Raw genomic sequence first — 19,748 nt, forward strand, 5'->3', positions numbered from 1 at the left:
TTTCACTAAAAATGCAGCAAAAATGGGGGTGTCAGGACCCAGATTCCCACCCATCTGCAGATGATTAAAAAGCCCAAAACTATAAAAAAATTTAATATATATCAAAAGTTTAGCTAATCTCTTTTTTTTAAAGCACCACTCCAGTGTTTATTTTTATTGCACCTCTAAAGTGGTGCTTGAAATGCAAGTCCCTGCCCCTTGTCTGATACCTACCTGCCGCCGCCTTCATCTTTTCCAGAGTCGCTCCCATCGGCTTCCAGCAAAAAAAAAGTGACCTGCCGGCTGCTTCGGTGTTTCATGGAGCGGCGCAGAGGTCACTTTTCAATGCAAGTCAATGAGCGCCTCTCGTTCTGGCCTCTCATAGACTTGTATAGAGAACTTGATGTAACTTCTGACTTCCAGCCAGTCAGAAGCTGCACTCATAAGATGGTGCCACGGGACCGAAGCAGTGCCAAAGAGCGGTGAAGATGCCAGAGGGAGATTATGCGGCCAGGAGCAGGGGACTTACATTTAAAGCGCCACTCCAACGCTGAAGAAAACCCCCCACAAAGCAGGAGTGGTGCTTTAATAACATGCAGTAATAGTAAAGTGCAAGACGGCAAAACCTTTTTCATGGCCCTTTACTACAGTATAAGATAAAGTGTAACTACAGAATTATTTTGAAAACAGATTAGGAACTTTGACATACCTTAGGCTACATGCACACCCAGAAGAAGTCCCACCATAAAATGAATACATTGCACAGCAATGTTAGAATGACCCCGCTCTGCACATGTTCTGTCTTATGTCACTTATTTTAACCACATCAGGGCTAGCGGTGGCAAGTGGGGTTTATATTTGTGGGGTTGATGTCACCTTTGTATTGTCAGGTGACATCAAGCCCACAGGTTAGTAATGGAGAGGCGTCCATAAGACACCTATCCATTACTAATCCTATAGTGATATGGTAATTAAAGACACAACCAGAATAAAGTTCTTTATTTGAAATAATCAAACAGACTCTTTTATTGAATCTAAATTAACCATACTTACTGAAAGCCTAATCCCCGACGCCCTCGTCTCCTGCAAACAAACAAAAAATAATAAACCAACATATAACACTATCCTGTCCGACGTAGTCCATTTAATACCAAGTGTCCCACAGCGATTTCACGTGTAGAACAGTCACATCGGGAGATGTGACTGCTCTACCCAGCCTCCGGCGATACCCTGACAGGAGGTAATCGCTCCCGCAGTTCATCAGCTCCGGTGCTCTCACTTACGGTACTACTGCTGTGTGAGAACTTTCCTTACACAGTGGTGCCGTAAGTGAGAGCACTGGAGTTGATCAGCTGATGTACACTGGCGAACTCTCACGGTGGCTCAGTGATACACTGACAGGAGGTGACCACTCCCGCAGTGTATCGCCGGCAGCCGGCTGACATCAACGTGGGACACTCGGTATTAAATGTACTACGGCGGACAGGGAGTATATGTTGTTTTATTATTTTTGAGGTGTTCAGTGATATGTATATTGTATGTGATTCTGTCAATGTTTTGATTTTTTTTTTTTTACATTTGAGCTCAGGTGCCGTATGATGAGACTATTCTCCCATCATCGGCTCATGCTGTCACTGTTATATGTCACAGCAAACATAGCCGGATGAGTAGTCCCATCAGACGACGCTTAAGTACAATCACTATGAGCTATTCATTGCATGGGTACACACACACACACAGACACCTGCAGACAGACACACGCATATTTTCCCTTCTAACATCATTTCATTTGACAAATCCGCAGTGTTTTTGGCAGCAAATCCACAAACCTTTTTACACCTGCGTTTTTGCTGCAGATTTGACTGACTTAATGGAAGTCAATGGGTGAAAAACGCTGCAGATCCGCAAAAAGAATTGACAAGCTGCGGAAAATAAAAAGCTGAAAATAAGGACGGACATTTCCGGATCATGTGCACAACACTTCAGGATTGTCACTGATTAATCTTGTTATCGTATTCCATTGCCTTTTTGGAGCATTTCTGCGCAGAAAAAAAAGCGCTGCGAATACGCAACAAATCCGCATCGTGTGCACATAGCCTAAAGCGTGAAACACCTCGCTCCCAACTTGTCATTTCTTTTCTACCTTTTGCTTAAATCCGTCCTCATCGAGGGACAAGATTACACCTGCTGCCTATGGAAGTCTATGGATCAGAAGGGGAAAATACTGGATGAAGAGAGAAGCAAAGAAACAAGAAGAACCTGAAGAAGATAAGACTGCGATAAAAATACAAGATACAAGTCACATAATGGCCGGAAATCCTGTTACTCCTCATAGACTTTCAGGAATTGGAAACATCAACACATCCAACGTTTAATTGTGCAGCAAAAAGTAATATAACATCATGAAATAATTAATTGGATGATCGTTTTTACCACAATTTCATTTTGGACAAAAGTTTTCCTCCTACAAAAATATATTAAAGAAAATTACACATTAAGAAATGACGGGTCCAGTGTCCTTCATGGCCACTGTAACCCAAAATGACAGGAAATATACTATATTCACACAGTGAAACCGTCTAACCACATTACAAACGGCGCACATTACTAAAGTAATCCACGCATGAAGAAGCCGAACCGGCTGAGATCATTTGCGCTGCAGGACGAGGCTTTCATACAAGATTCTAGGAGCTTTCTTGTCATTTTTTGCTCATTATCCGAGTGCTGAAATGGTTGGAAAATATGACAAGTTGGAGCAATATTCCTTCCCTATTACTGCCATTCACGCTCCCTTTATGCTGTCAAGATTCCGCCTATCTGAAAACAATAGTGAAACAGCCAACGTATATAACTAGACTAAGAGGATCACAAAGATCCCATCACACAGCTTCTTAGGGGATAGAAAGGGGAACTGACAAAACCACAAGCAGGTACATTAAGGCTACGGTAAGTTCACACTAAGCGTTTTTGCAGCTTTTTTTAATGCAAATTTTCAACTTACTTAAGGCTATGTGCCCACATTGCAGAAATGCTGCGGAACTGTACGCAGCAATTCCGCAACTCCCCGCCCCGCCAATTCGCATGCGTTTTCCCGCAAAACACAAGCGTTTTTATTTTGCAGAATGCTAGCGCTTTTCCAAGCGATTTGAAGCATCGCTTGGAAAAGTGATAGACAGGTTGGTCTATCTAAGGGATATTCTCACCTTCTGGCAGCCCCCGATCTCCTCAGCGGTGATTCCGATCCTCAAGGGCGCTGCCGGCTAAGTTCCATTCCCAGGCATGCTTTGCGAGAATGACCGTTCATGTCGTAGCGGTCGCGTGACTGCTATGTCATTAGAGGTCATTCTCACAAAGCACGCCAGGGAACGGAAGTTGCTGGCAGCGCCGATGAGGGCCGGGAGGACACGAGGGGCCAACAGAGGGTATGTATATCCCTATTTTTTATTTTAATTCCATTTTTTAGAGGAATAAGGTACCAAGGGCATGGAGGAGAGTCTCCTCTCCTCCAGACCCTGGGTACCTTCCGCACGTTAAGTGCTCACTTTAAGCATGGTGGGCATAGCCACATCCGTAAAGTGAGAGTTTCAATGCAATCCTATGGTGGCAGAATCGCCGCAATTCCACAAAATTAATGGACACGCATTGGCACAGCAACTGCGGAATCCCATCGGATTGCATGGGATGCGTTTTAAATAGCGTTTTTAAGTGTTTCTGCAGCGGCAGAAACGCTTAAAAAATGCAACGTGGGCACACAGCCTTACAGTACCAGCAAAGTCTATGAGATTTCAGACGTCTCATGCACACACCTTGGATTTTTTGTCATCGGTATTTTGTGCTTTGTGTTATGAATGAGTCACCGTAGGAGGCAAAAACAGAAATACTAGCTAAGTCCAGAAAACCAGAGAAGTTGGCAGCTATCGGATTGCAGACCCCTGAACCTATCAACAACAACTAGCAGTAGCTGTGGGGGGTTCCTACGGTGCCCTAGACCCCTCGATCACAGCCGGAGAACTAAATAGCCTAAAGACAGAAAGGGAAATCTAAACTGCCCCAGAGCAGACCCCAAAGCAATAGGCAGCCCCCAACGTATAATGACGGTGAAGCAAGATGAAAAAACACTCAAAACAGACAGAACGATAGGCTGAGCAAATGATGGGGCCCAAGCTAACTAAATAGGACAGGATAGAAAAGCTGCTGTCTGCAATCCGCCAAAACCCTATCAGAACAAGAGCCAACAGACTGAAAGGGAAAAAATCCCTGAAGACGCTAGGCTTCAAAAAGACTATATCAGTACTCAGGTATTTTCTGAAGACAGAGCAAAAAGGAATTCAGCTCACCCCAGCAGGGAATGGCAGAAATCCAGAAAAACAAGGCAAAACAAAACCAAAACACAAATGCAAAAAGCAGAGCAGAAAACTTAGCTTTTGAGGAGCAGGAATCAGACTGGTCTCCTAGAATCCCTCAGAGAAATCACCAGCAAGGCAGAAGGGCGTCGGCTACCTTATATCCAGTCAGCAATTCCCGTCACCCAGTCACCATCATCCAGCTCAGGTGCTTGGTAATCAGCCTCACTACCTTCCTTCACCAGAAGAGGGAGCTCATCAGACCTCAATGGTGAACGGGAAAATGAAGTCACAACAGCTTTGCATGTTTTTTTGCACAATGGAGCATGTCACATCTTTCAGCGTTTTTTTCACCCATTGAATTGAATGGGTGGTGAAAAAAACGCAGACATCAGTTTTGCTGCGTTTTTTGTGCCAAAACCTGATTGTATAGAATAGGACTTTTTTTTCCAACACTAAACTTTATCAGCATGCACAGGAAACAAATCTAGCATACCAAAACCGCTGGAAAAAATGCAGCAAAAACGCAAGAAAAAACAAGGAAAACATACCTTTTTTCTTTCCTGCCAAGAGATCAGGTTTTGCTGCAGAAAAATAACTGCTGAAAAAACATCTAGTGTGAACTTACCCTTAGAATGTGTGCACACATTGCGTTTTTGCTGCGTTATTTCTGATGCAAGCAAAATGAATGAGAATCCTCAAGTCTCATGCACATGTTGCTTATTTTTTTCCTTGCAGATTTAATGTGTCAATTCTTCCTGGGCACATGCCCACGATCAGGAATTGCTGGGGGTTTGACCCTGCGTATTTGTACAGTGTCAAAACCGCAGGGGCCAGATTTGCTCTATAATTCCCATGTCCACTATGCATGCATGTGCGCCTGATCACCCATGGAGACTGACATGTGGTGCGTCTTTCAGGACCACAGCATGTCAGTTTCTCTTGTGGAGACGCTAATCTCCGCAACAGAAATTTCATCAATAAAATGTATTGAATGCGGTAAGTCTGTGATCACATGTGGAGTTACCTGTGCTCAATAGAAGGCAGCGCTTTGGATGCAGCAAACATATGCTGCATCCTAAGCGCTGCTACTTCCGGATCGTGGGCACATAGCCTCAGAATTTTTGCTGCAGATATCATCCATACTAATGACTGAGGAAAAATCTGCTACAAAAACGCAAAAAAAAAACAACAAAACATGTTTTTTTCCTGCCAAGAGATGCAGAAATAGTGTAGAAATTTATGTACCAAATACTGAACGTGTGAATATCCCCTGGTCTGTCTCCATAACGATGGCTCCATAAGCAGAAATATGTCAGAAATGAGCCAGAAGTAAAAAGAAGGTATGACTAACCATTGTAAATAAATGTACTAAATTTCTTTCTCCTTCCTCCACACTTACTCTCCTCATGCTGACATACGCTGTAACAGTTTTGGCTCCATTACTCCTCACTCTCCTCCGCTATCCGAAAACCCCAGCACCCTCTAACCAAGCAATAATCTCTCCTTCCCTCTTGCCTCCCCACCTGACCTCCTCCTCAACATCACATCTCTTCTACTAAAGCATAAAACAAGCAGTCCACTCTCCTTCTCCCACCTGCTCTCTCTCTCTCTGCTTCTCCTCACTGCTGGCAACATATCTCACAATCCTGGACCCCCACAGCTCATAAGTCTCATTACTATCCCCTCCTACCGCTCCCAACCCAACATAAACACCCAAAATCTCACCCACTTCAAATCCGTGCCCTTGACACCCACCACCCTGCTCCCTCTCTCTGGATCACTGGAATGCCTGTTCCAACTGCAATAAACTCCATGTGATTTACAACCTTTTTACCTCTCATAATTTTTCCTTCCTGGGCCTCACAGAAACATGGCTGACACCCTCTGACACAGCCTCCCCTGCTGCACTATGTTACGGTGGCCCCCACTTCACCCACACTTCTCACTCTGGCAACAGACATGGTGGAGGAGTGGGCCTTCTTTTTTCCAACTGTACCTTTAACCCAATCCCACCTCCGTTATCCTCCCCTCTTTTGAAGGCTACTCTGTCCGCATCTACTCTCCCTCCAACCTCCAAGTGGCCGTCATATACCGACCTCCGAGCCCGATCACTTCCTTTATTGACCAGTTCTCTACCTGGCTTCTTCACTTTCTCTCTGCTGACATTCCCACCATCATCGTGACTCCAACATCCCCATCGACATCCACCAGTCAGCAGCCTCAAAACTCCTGTCCCTTACTTCATCTTTTGGACTTACTCAATGGTCCTCCTCAGCCACCCACACAGACGGACATACATTAGACTTAGTCTTCACCCGTCTCTGCTCCCTATCTAACTTCACAACCTCCCCTCTCCCTCTATCTGACCACCATCTACTCACGTTCTCATCACTGTCCTCCTCACCCGTCACCCATGTCCACCAACAACTTGCGCACCCCTGCAGAAATCTCGCACATCTAGACACTCGCACACTCTCTGACACTATTCTTCCACTGTCCTCCATAGCTTCACTCCACGACACAGACACTGCCACTAGTTTCTACAATGGCACTCACTCTTGAATCAGCCATCGACTCGGTCGCCCCCATCATGCATAGCAGAGTGTGACGAATCAACAGAAAACCCTGGCACAATAACATCACTAAACAGCTTCGGCAAGTATCCAGAAATGCAGAGAGGCACTGGAAGAAAATGCACTTGCAAGACGACTTCACCTCATTCAAACAAGCAACACTCGCATTTAAATCAGCTCTAACCTCTGCTAAACAAGCCTACTTTACATTCCTTGTATCTTCCTTATCCTACAACCCCAAACAGTTGTTCAACACGTATCTCCCTCCTCCGCCCACCATTGCCCACATCAGACTTCCTTAAATTCTGCAGAGTACTTTGCCACTTCAAAAATAAGATAGACCAAACAAGGCAAGTCTTTGTTGTCCAACCATCACAACCAATTTGTATACCAGACCAATGCCCTAACCCGATAACTTCCCTTTTCAAAATCACTGAGGGAGAGCTTGCTCATCTTCTCTCCAAATCACACTTCACCACTTGTGGGCTTGACCCCATCCCATCCCACCTCCTCCCCAACCTCACCACTACACTTATCCTATCCCTAACCCATCTCTTCAACCTATCACTAACTTCTGGTACCTTTCCCTCGGCTTTCAAACATGCCACAATCACACCTATCCTCAAAAAGCAGTCCCTTGACTCGAATGCTATGTCCAGCTATCGCCCCATATCTTTGCTCCCATTTGCTTCCAAACTCCTTGAGCAGCACATCCACGCTGAACTTTCCTCGCACTTTGCATCTAACTTGCTCTTCGACAACCTACAATCTGGCTTCCGTCCCCACCATTCCACTGAGACTGCCCTGACCAAACTTACTAATGTCTTAATTACAGCCAAAGCTAACAGACAATTACCTATACTCCTCCTTCTAGACCTGTCTTCTGCCTTCGACACAGCTGACCACTGCCTCCTACTACAGATCCTCTCTTCCTTTGGTGTCAAAGACCTTGCCCTATCGTGGATCTCTTCATACTTTACCAACCGCACATTTAGCGTTTCCTACTCCCACACTACCTCATCTCGCCCTCGCTCTGTTGATGTCCCTCAAGGCTCTGTCCTAGGACCCCTTTTCTTCTCAATCTATACCCTTGGCCTGGGACAACTCATAAAGTCCTATGGATTCCAGTATCCTCCTTCTCCTCTCGCTTCCTCAAGCTCAAGGTGGACAAATCCGAACTAATTATCTTTCCCCAATCTTGCATACCTTCCCTACCTGATCTATGTATCACAATAAATTAAATCACCCTTTCCCCTGTCCCAGAAATCCACTGCCTCGCAGTAACCCTTGACTCTGCCCTGTCCTTCAAACCGCACATCCAAGCTCTCGCCACCTCCTGTCGCCTCCAGCTCAAAAATATTTCCAGAATCTGTCCTTTCCTCAGCCCTCACTCTACCAAAATGCTTTTGCATGCCATAATCATCTCCCTCCTCAACTACTATAACATCCCCCTCTGTGGCCTACCGTCTAACACTCTCGCACCCCTCCAGTCCATCCTTAACTCTGCTGCCCGACTAATCAATCTCTCTGCTCGCTACACTCCTGGTTTCACTCTTTGCAGATCCCTTCACAGACTGCCAATTTGCCAGCGTATCTAGTTTAAACTACTAACACTGACCTACAAAGCCATCCATAACCTTTCTCCTCCGTATAATTCCAAACTAATCTCTCAATATCTTCCCTCACGTAATCTCCTGTCCTCCCAAGACCTCCTTCTCTCCTCCACGCTTATTCACTCCTCACCCAATCGCCTACAAGACTTCTCCCGAATATCCCCCATCATCTGGAATTCTGTGCCCCAACACATTTGGATCCTTCAGATGGAACCTGAAAACCCATCTCTTCAAAACGTGTAATGACCACGTGGCCACCTCAACACCATCGGAGCTACTGCAACCCTCCGACTTACTGTCTCCTTCCCCATAATCCTGTAGAATATAAGCCCGCAAGGGTAGGGTCCTCTCCCCTCTGTACCTGTCTGTCATTGTTAGTTTTGTTTACTGTAAGTGATATTTGTATTTTGATGTAACCCCGTCTCATGTACAGCACCACTGAGTTAATGGTGCTATTTAAATTAATAATAATAATTCCCTTATCTGCAAAAATTATTGAAATATATTCAGTATTTCCATGTAGATCGGAGCTTATTATGATACATTTCCCATGTGAGTCCTCATAGACATTTCCATTTCAAAAAAACCCTGCACATTTTGCTCTTGAAATAGGTGAAAAATTTCTGCAAGTTTAGTAAGCGGGGTTCACAGTAAAAAAAATGCACATTTTGCACACATTTCACCCGGTGATATCTGCCACATAAATTGGAATGATGTGAATTTCAAACCTGCAAATACTCCTAGTAGGGCCCCTAATAAAATATCTCCCCACCAGGGCTGGGAAAATATCACCATGTAGGTCCAAATTAACCCTATAACGCTGCCAAATGACAGACTACATAAACCACTGTGAGGCAATACCTTCCAGCAAAAGAAACAATATCCAGCGCCATTTTTTTCCTCCCCCATTTCTTTGCAGGGAAATAACACCAACGAAAAGTTGCTGTTGAGTAGGAATAGTGATGAGGTGACTGGCTGAAGGTTTTAAAGGATATTAACACATTTGAGGCTTTTTTTTTTTTTTACCTAAAAGTATGTACGGTATGTTTGGCTATAAAGCATGCTGATAATAGGGTTTCATATAGAATTTTGAAACCGCTGGATTCTGCATCCTCTATGAAGAGGAGAATGCAAAATAGGTGAACAGTGAGTTTGGTCGGACTGCAGCTCAAAAATGTTTTCCGGAATAGTTTCTTGCAGTCTAATTTGGAGCGCTTTCCATCAGGAGTCGCTTCACACAAGTGACTTTCTTTTTTTTTTTTTTTTTTTGCCACCAGACATTTTTCAAAACCTGAAGCAGAAAAAAAAAAACTCTCAAAAGACTGAAGATATGAACAGCAAAGTGATTTTATAGTCTAAATGGATAAAAGTGTTTTTCAAGTGATTTTCCGGGGTTTTTCTGGAGAGGACCCCATATATGTTCACACTGAGTATATTGAGGAGCAGATCCTCTCCAAAATCCACATCAAAATCCAGTTTAAATACACTTTGAATTCTCTTCCAATTAATTTCAATTTAAAATCCACTTTGGTCAAACAGTGAGAGGTTTTTAGTTTATTTTTTTAGCTTTTTCTTTCAAAAGGGATTTGAAAACCTTGTAGTGATTAAAAAAAAAAAAAAAAAGGTCAAAAGGCTGCAAAATACAATCATAGACTTCCATTGGTTAGTGACTTCCGGATCACCCAGCAAACACTGGGGCGGCCCGGCAGGTCACAAACTGCTGGAGACCGACTGGAGTGCTGGAGATAACACCTGAAGATGGCGGCTGATAAGCATAAAACTAGAGGCAGGGACCTTAGATTGGTGGCACCACTCCAGAACTGCAATAAAAAAAAAAAAATTCTGTTGCAGATTTTCAAAGCAGAGATGGGAAGTGTGACAGAAATAATCTGCAAAATCCAAATGCAGTTTCCTGCAGATTTGCAATAACGTGTATCCAGAGGATCCTCCTTCCTGAGTGGATGTTCTCTTATGGTAAATTCACACATTATGGACTAGCAGCAGCCACTTTCCACAACAAATCCATAAGTATCTGCAGGAAAATCAGTAGTAGATGAAGGAGGCAGACGGCAGGGGCGGAACCGCGAGGGAGGCAGGGGGGGGGGCCCGCTAGGGAGGCAGACGGCAGGGGCGGGACCACGAGGGAGGCAGGGGCGGGACCGCGAGGGAGAAAGGCGGCAGGGGCGGGACCGCGAGGGAGGCAGACGGCAGGGGCGGGACCGCGAGGGAGGCAGACGGCAGGGGCGGGACCGCGAGGGAGAAAGGCGGCAGGGGCGGGACCGCGAGGGAGGCAGACGGCAGGGGCGGGACCGCGAGGGAGGCAGACGGCAGGGGCGGGACCGCGAGGGAGGCAGACGGCAGGGGCGGGACCGTGAGGGAGGCAGATGGCAGGGGCGGGACCACGAGGGAGGCAGACGGCAGGGGCGGGACCACGAGGGAGGCAGGGGCGGGACCGCGAGGGAGAAAGGCGGCAGGGGCGGGACCGCGAGGGAGGCAGACGGCAGGGGCGGGACCGCGAGGGAGGCAGACGGCAGGGGCGGGACCGCGAGGGAGGCAGACGGCAGGGGTGGGACCGCGAGGGAGGCAGACGGCAGGGGCGGGACCACGAGGGAGGCAGAAGGCAGGACTGAGCTCTCCTGTGCAGGGCCCTCCCATCTGGCGAAAAGAGACTAATGTCAATATTTGCATGAAATGTGACTTTTCTCTCAGGGAGGAGGTGCGGTCACACAGTGTGGCCCTCATAAACTTTGTGACCCCTCCTTGACTGCAGGTGACACAAGCACTGCCCCATATGTCCCTACACCAGGCCGCTCATGTCCTCACAGGTCATCAGTGCGTCATCATAACAACGGTGCCACACCACCATCCGAATCACCTCACTCCTCCACTAGGAGCTTGCGCACTGCAAAGCATGCTGGTACTTGTAGTCAACCAGACTTCGCACTCACCAGTCTAGCGCCCCCTTGTTGTGTAGGGTGAGAGCTCCGCTCAGTGTCCGGGTGGACAACTTAATATTCACAGTGAAGGGAATCATGGCCGGAGGAGAGAGATGAATAATGACAGCGGAGGAGAAACACAAGCGGCCGAAAGGACCTCTGCTGACGTCGGGCCCACTGCCCATGTGATGAGATGACGTCAGAGGAAGGGGCGGGGTTTCTCCCTTCTTTGCCTGATACCCGGAAGTCGCGCTCTCTGGAGCCGGTACCATGGAGAGATGACACAGAGGAGCGGCTGCAGCAGTGGAGCGCGGGGCTCTGCTGCACACAGGGCTCAGTGAGGGATGGAGGCCTAGATGAGCGGGTGTCCCCACACGGACTGCATGTTGGAGGGATGCACAGGGTGGTTTTGTGTGGGTAGGGGGTGAGGGGCTGTGTGAAGGAGAGGGGGATGCCGCACAATGCAGGGGAGCACACCTAAGGGGTGACCCCCCCCCCCCCCCCCCTCTCCATTTCTATTGGTTTGACAAGTTCTGTTTCCTGGGGGTCTCCTACCTTTTTATTTCCTTTTTTCTTGCGAGTCTTTCCCCCCTTTCCCGTCTTCTGCTTTACAGCCCTTTCTGCACTTTCTTCGCACTTCTCTGTGGCTTCTTACCTTGGTGACGGCGTTTTTCTGCGCCACCCTAGGAGTCGTTATCTGTGGTATGGGGCCCACCCAGGTCCCTTCCTTCTCCCCTTTTTTCTAGGCTCTGCTCCAGGAGCGCTGGGTCACTGGTTTGTCTTGCAAACTGAGGCTTATATTGCAGCAAACTCCACACCGCCCTCCGCTACCCAGCTTGGGGTCAGTGGGGAAGTTGGGTGCTGTGGGATTTCTATCCATATTTTCCTGGGCTCCGGCCGGTGTTTGCACGGCTACCGGCCTCCTTCTCCTGTCCTGGCACTTTTCCAGGCCGGAGACCCATGTGCCTTCTGTCACCACCGGTATGTGAGGACACAGCACGGTTTCACAGCTTCTGCACCGTTGCTGGTTAGCAATAGTCTCCATCCTGGGCCTGTCTTTCATTTTTTCCGTGCTCCTTGTCATTTTTCTGGGAGTGCTGCATACCGCGTCATCTTGCCTTTTGAGCTTGGAGGGGGGGTACATCTCTCCCTAAGGCCGGGTTCACATTAGCGTTTTTCTGCGCAGCGCATTGTGCACAATAGAAACGCATGCAAAAAACATCATCATGCGTTTGCGTTTTTTAGGCGCATTTGTTCTTTATGGGTAAACCCACTGTCTACACATTTTTACGACAAAAGCGCATGTTCATCAAAACGCAGGCGTGCGCATTTCAATGTGCACGTCTGCGTTCCCATAGACTAATGCGTTTTTTGTCGCATTCCGTGCGCATGCAATTTTTTTTTTTTTTACAAATTTCGGCGCACCCAGAAATGCGTTTGGAGTGCAAAGGCACATACGACTAAAAAACACATGTGCACAAAAACGCATACAGACCTGTGCAAGCGCAAGGCCATGCGCCCCCCATGTTAAAGATAGGGACTCATGCGCATGGATTTGCAACAATCTCCAACGTGGCTTATTTCTACGTATTGATCTGTAAAGTTCATTGTTATACGTTTGTATGTATAGGTTTATATCTTTCTCCTTGATGGTAGAATTATTTGTGTTTTAATAAAACTTTTTTGAGAACTACAGCTGAATTTTCATTTCTATAACCCTAAAGCTTAGTGTGACATTAGTGAGGAGTAACTGCACGTCGCATGTGAATGAGGTTTTGTTCATGTGTTCACAAAGTGTTATCCGAGCATGCTCATGTGCTAACCGAGTGACTTTGGCATGCTCCAAAAATGTGTTAGAGTCCCGCACCTGCATATCTCGTGGCTGTTCAACAGTCGCAATACATGCGGGGACTGCCTAACAAACAAGTAAGGGCCCCCCATACAGTATAATGGTCTCCACACAGTATGATGACCACAACACAAGTCTCACACTGTCTCATGGCCCCACTAGCCCTCTAACAGTATAATATCTCCCACACAGTATGATGGACCCCACAGAAACATTCACACTGTATAATTGCTCACATATAGTATAATAGCCCTCCAAGCAGTATATTAGCCCCACATAGCACTGCAAAAAGTATAATGGCCTCCTACATGGCCCTGCAAACCGTACATCCAGGATGCTGGGTGGGCCCCGCTGACTCACGGGCCCCATAGCAGCTGTGTGGTCTTCTGCCTTTGGTGTTGCACCACTGCTTCCAGCAACTCCATTCCACTCACCAATGAACTGTCTAGATTTGAGTTGCTTCAGTGAGATCCACACAAGAGCAACTCCAATCTAGTGGAAAAATAGGAGATACAGGTTATCGCACACATATGGAAGAACTATGCAGAGGAAACGCGCTGCCACTGGAAAAAGGTATGTAGATAAATCCCGACAGCCAAATCTTTGTAAAAACACTTTTTTTTTTTTTTCAGTAAAGAAAAAAAAAAAAAGGTCACCAGTCTAGTAACTGGCTGTTGAAGGCAAACCTTTAGACTGCTGTCTTTATTCTTTGCATATGTAATTGTGAATTGGTAAGTGACGTCTTTGATCACAACCTGCAATGCACATTTCCAAACAAGACCAGTCACAGGGAAAGAAGATCACAAATGGGTAAAAAAGCAGGTGAGTAAGAGATATTACAATGTGCTAGTCAATTTTTCTCCTATTGAAGCCCTAGATTCCGGTTTCATTGCCCCTATAAAGTATGATGCCAACAAAAATGATCACCCAAACGCGAGAAATACCCACCCAGGGAATTCTTGCACAGTACCCTCCACATGCACAATATGATGATAGTACTTTACCCCCCCAGCAAAGTATGGTGGTCCCAACACAGCCCTCCACATTGTATAATGGGCCCTAATAGCCTTCCAAATAATGCCCCCCTTTAGCCCTCCAAACATAATTGCCCCTACACAGGCCTCCATATAATATAATATGCTCCACATAGCCTTCCATATCATGTAATTCCCACCCCCACATTGCGTTCCATATAATATAAAAGTCCCCACACAGACCTCCATACAATATAATGGGTCTAATATTCTGTTCCATATAATATAATGGCCCCTATAATGTACCCATTGATTTAAAAAAAAACAAAAACCTGTCCCTGCTGCTCCGGTCTCCTCAGCGTGTCTTCTTTAGCCCCAGAGGTCTAGTATTAAAACACTCATAGGGATCAAGTCCTTTAGGCTACGTGCACACGCTGCAGAATGGGGTGCGGATTTGGCCGCGCGGATTTTGTAAAATCCGCAGGTAAATCTGCAGGTCAAAAGACCTGTGGTTTTACCTGCGGATTGCTCTGCGGTTTTGACCTGTGGTTTTTCATCTCCACAATGGAGGAGATGGCAAACCACAGCGGAATCTGCAGAAAGAATTGACATGTCAATTATTTCTGCGGTTTCAAAACCGCGCGGAAAAATCCGCACCGTCTACACTGCATTTTTTTATTCCCATAGGGAATCATGGTACTGTACACCGCAAAAACTGCTGCGGACCCACAGAGGCCAAATCCGCTGCGGAACCGCAGCAGAATCCGCAGCATGTGCACACACCATAAGTCCACTATAATTTAGCTTTTCTGTATAGAGCAGGCTAAATCCCAGTGGACTGAAAGACCTAGTGCTTTAGAGCAGCCTAAATCCTAGGGCTAGAAGCCACTGGTCCTTTAAACCACCAGGTCTAGTATCAAAACAGTTCTAGGGACCTAGGCCTTTAGCCCACTTGGATTTAGCTTTCTTATCTAGAGCAGGCAAAATCTCAGTGGGGAGAAGGATTTTATTTATAGCAAACTAAACCCTAGTGGACAGAAGGACATAGTCCTTAAAAGCAGCTTAATTTCTAGTGAAAAAAGGATCTCGTCCTTTCGTGCACTAAGTCTTATCCACTGAGGGGCAGTAATAAGGGGGGCAGGTGTTGCTGGACCACCCTTGGGTCCCTTTCACATGGCCAGTATTCTATGCATTCTCTTTGTTTTCTAACAGGTAGAATATATTCCGTTGTACACTCTGGACATGTTTACAACTTTATTTTTTGTGGATGATCGATCTGCAAGTCAAAACTGAGAAATCCCAAATTTTAATCCGATTTGTATATAAAGATCACCTCTTGAAGTCAATGAGTCCATTAAAAAATGGACAGAACCAATCATGTTGCTTGTACTGCTTGTTTTCCATTGTCTAAAGGTAGGGCAAGCTGGACTAGGAAACCTTTAGCGTTTTACTTTGCATGTAAGACAAATACATCACACTGAAGAGAAAAACTGACACACCAGCCAAAATCGGATGAAATTTAAAAAAAAAAAAACTGATTAAAATCTTACATGGCAACGGGCCTTAGGCCTTTATCAGATGTCAGTCACTTTTCATGTATGCAAAAAAATGTCTGATTTTGGTCAGTTTTCACCATCAGTTTTCTTGTATGCAAAATAAATACATAAATTGAAAAGCTTATTCTATGATCACAGTGTGTAAATCAGCACACTGATGGCAGTGTGTGCTGTCAGTGATTTTACGGACCCATAGTTTTGACTAGAACCTTGAGCCATGACTAAGAAAAAAAAAAGGATGTGAACTACCTCACCGATTTTACTGGGTATGTGTTCTATCCGTGGAAAATATGGCTATGACACACATGAAAAACGGACGTCTGAATGAGACCTAAAACATGTTTTTGTGGGGAGTCGGCCTTTGCTAGGCACTGAATGACACTGTGACTTTAAGAGACCATGCTCCCCTGTGATGTGTATGCACTTAGAATAGTCATTTCTCCCTGCAGTTTGCTGTGTGTTGTTTTTCATCAAGAAGCAGGAAGTGAGCGAAGCCATGTTGTCTGAGGGAGACTGGCAGAACTGTTTTTCTGTGTCCTTGCAATAATAATAATCTTTATTTTTATATAGCGCTAACATATTCCGCAGCGCTTTACACACATTGTCATCACTGTCCCCGATGGTGTTCACAATGTAAATTCCCTATCAGTATGCCTTTGGAGTGTGGGAAGAAACCAGAGTACCCAGAGGAAACCCACACAAACACGGGGAGAACATACAAACTCCTTGCAGGTATTCCAAAAGGCGGCTATCAATAGAAATGCTCATCCATTAGAGCTATATTCAGACCAAAGAAAAAAATGGAATCAAGAGCAGTAAATAAAATATAAGATTTTTATTATACTCAATAAGGTAAAATACAATATGTAAAAAAAAAGGTGTGGATAAATACAAAATAAGGGAATCAGCGACATCCAGTTACCACATATAAGTAAAGGTCATGGTACAATTAATTTTATTTAGGCAGAGGCAAGATAACAGTAGCATAATCAACTCCCTCTCAGTTATCCCTTAAATATAATAGCATGCAATATCTCCCATAAAGTGCATAGTGCATAGGGAACGGTCATAGAAAGTTATAAAAAATAGAGTATATAAAATATACACAATAGTAAGGTAGAAGTCTAAAGACCGCTTGTAAAAGAGACAGCGGGACCCCTACGCGCGTTTCGCTTCTTGCTTCTTCGGGGGGCGTCCTGCTGTCCACATATCAGGTTGGTACTTCCTTACACTCTCATGTCTGATACTTAGACATTCATATATCCTTGGCTGTCTCTCCCCCTTATTGTTTTTGGATCATTCATGATAGCTGATAGTCTCTTTTACTAGCGGTCTTTAGACTTCTACCTTACTATTGTGTATATTTTATATACTCTATTTTGTATAACTTTCTATGACTGTTCCCTATGCACTATGCACTTTATGGGAGATATTGCATGCTATTATATTTAAGGGATAACTGAGAGGGAGTTGATTATGCTACTGTTATCTTGCCTCTGCCTAAATAAAATTAATTGTACCATGACCTTTACTTATATGTGGTAACTGGATGTCGCTGATTCCCTTATTTTGGATTTATCCACACCTTTTTTTTTGCATATTGTATTTTACCCTATTGAGTATAATAAAAATCTTATATTTTATTTACTGCTCTTGATTCCATTTTTTTCTTTGTCCTTGCAGGTGTTGTCCATGGAGGGATTTGAACTCAGGACTCCAGCGCTGCAATGCTATCCACTGAGCCACCAGTGCTGCAATGAGAGACTGACAAATGCGCTAATGGCTTCAAGGGAGAAGATAACTCCCAGCTACTGCAGAATTGATCACCAGGACCATGTCCAAAAGGAAAGGGTGGCATTGCACAGCCTTGAACACCTGTAACCTGAGAGAGAAAATAACACTGTGGTATCTGTCATCGCTCAACATTGAAAGTGGGAACAAGACTTGCCCGGATCTGGAAGAAGAGCTCAACACAACATACTCGGCACAGCCACAACAGGACCAAGCAGCTCCCACACTTTCTTCTAAATCTGCAGAATAGTGTTGAGTGATACCATCCGATACCCTAAAATATCGTTTCGGATGGTATCGGCCCGATACGAAAAAAGTATCGGGTATCGCCGATTCCCATTCAAGTCTATGGGACTTCCGGTATCGGAATAAGAAAAACCCTTTTCTGTCCTTGTACAGCCTCTCGGGGGGGGGTGTACGGGCCTTCCGGGGGTCTGCGCCGACTGCCGGGGGTCTGTGCGGACTGCCGGGGGCCTGTGCCGGCTGCCGGGGGTCTGTACCGGCCTGCCGGGGGCCTGTGCCGACTGTCCGGGGGTCTGTGCGGACTGCCGGGGGCCTGTGCCGGCTGCCGGGGGTCTGTACCGACCTGCCGGGGGTCTGTACCGACCGCCGGGGGGCTGTGCCGGCCTGCCGGTGGTCTGTGCCGACTGTCCGGGGGTCTGTGCAGGCATCGTCTGATAGAACTACAAGTCCCATCGGGCTATGCCTGCTACCATGACGGTGATTGACACATTAGCCAATGATGGAACAGTAGTAGTCCCATCATCCGGCTAATGTGTTGAATGTACAAAAAAAAAAAATACATGCTACATACATACTACATATATGCTACATGCTACATACATACTACATATATATAATACATGCATGCAACATACATATATACTACATATATACTACATGCAACATGCATACTACATATATACCACATGCATGCAACATACATATATACTACATGCTTGCAACATACATATATACAACATATATACTACATGCAACATACATACTACATATATACTACATGCATGCAACATACATATATACTACATATATACTACATGCAACATACATACTACATATATACTACATGCATGCAACATACATGCTACATATATACCACATATATACTACATGCATACTACATATATACCACATGCATGCAACATACATATATACTACATGCATGCAACATACATATATACTACATACAGTATATACTACATGCAACATACATACTACATATATACTACATGCATGCAACATACATATATACTACATGCAACATACATACTACATATATACTACATGCATGCAACATACATACTACATATATACCACATATATACTAGATGCATACTACATATATACCACATGCATGCAACATACATATATACTACATGCAACATACATACTACATGCATGCAACATACATATATACTACATGCAACATACATACTACATATATACTACATGCATGCAACATATATACCACATATATACTACATGCATACTACATATATACCACATGCACACAACATACATATATGCTACATGCATGCAACATACATATATACTACATGCAACATACATACTACATATATACCACATGCATGCAACATGCATACTACATATAGACCACATGCATGCAACATACATATATACTACATGCATGCAACATACATATATACTACATGCAGCATACATACTACATATATACTACATATACTACATGCAACATACATACTACATATATACCACATATATAATACATGCATACTACATATATACCACATGCATGCAACATGCATACTACATTTATACTACATGAATACAACCTACATACATACTACATGTATACCACATGCATGCAACATGCATACTACATACAATACCACATATATACTACATGCATGCAACATACATATATACTACATACAATACATTCATACAATACATACATATAGACATACAGTACATATAACATAGAGTACATACCATCACTTGTCACTTTGATCCCCGAAGCCATTGTCATCTGTGGAATAAATATTAAAATAACAAACCACCAAAATACTTACCCCTGATCCGCAGAAGTCCACGACTGTCCCACGACGATCTTGCGTGGAGAACAGCA

At 44.8% G+C, this 19,748-nt stretch overlaps 1 protein-coding gene across 8 annotated transcripts in view; it reads right to left on the bottom strand.

Annotated features, from left to right (window-relative positions):
* WDR11 (WD repeat domain 11) overlaps positions 1–11,643 on the bottom strand; it is a 183,252-nt gene extending 171,609 nt beyond the window's left edge. For all 8 annotated transcript variants that reach the window (XM_073546625.1, XM_073546624.1, XM_073546621.1 and 5 more), the window contains exon 1: positions 11,460–11,643. Coding sequence is in view for 7 of the 8 variants with exons in the window: in XM_073546624.1 (XP_073402725.1) it covers positions 11,460–11,632 (173 nt within the window). In the remaining variant the exon portion in view is untranslated. The remainder of the gene's footprint in view (positions 1–11,459) is intronic.
* Between the last annotated feature and the right edge of the window lie 8,105 nt (positions 11,644–19,748).

Source organism: Dendrobates tinctorius, unplaced genomic scaffold (genome assembly GCF_039654945.1).
Source record: "Dendrobates tinctorius isolate UK_male_01 unplaced genomic scaffold, ASM3965494v1 ptg000149l, whole genome shotgun sequence".
Taxonomy (NCBI): domain Eukaryota; kingdom Metazoa; phylum Chordata; class Amphibia; order Anura; family Dendrobatidae; genus Dendrobates; species Dendrobates tinctorius.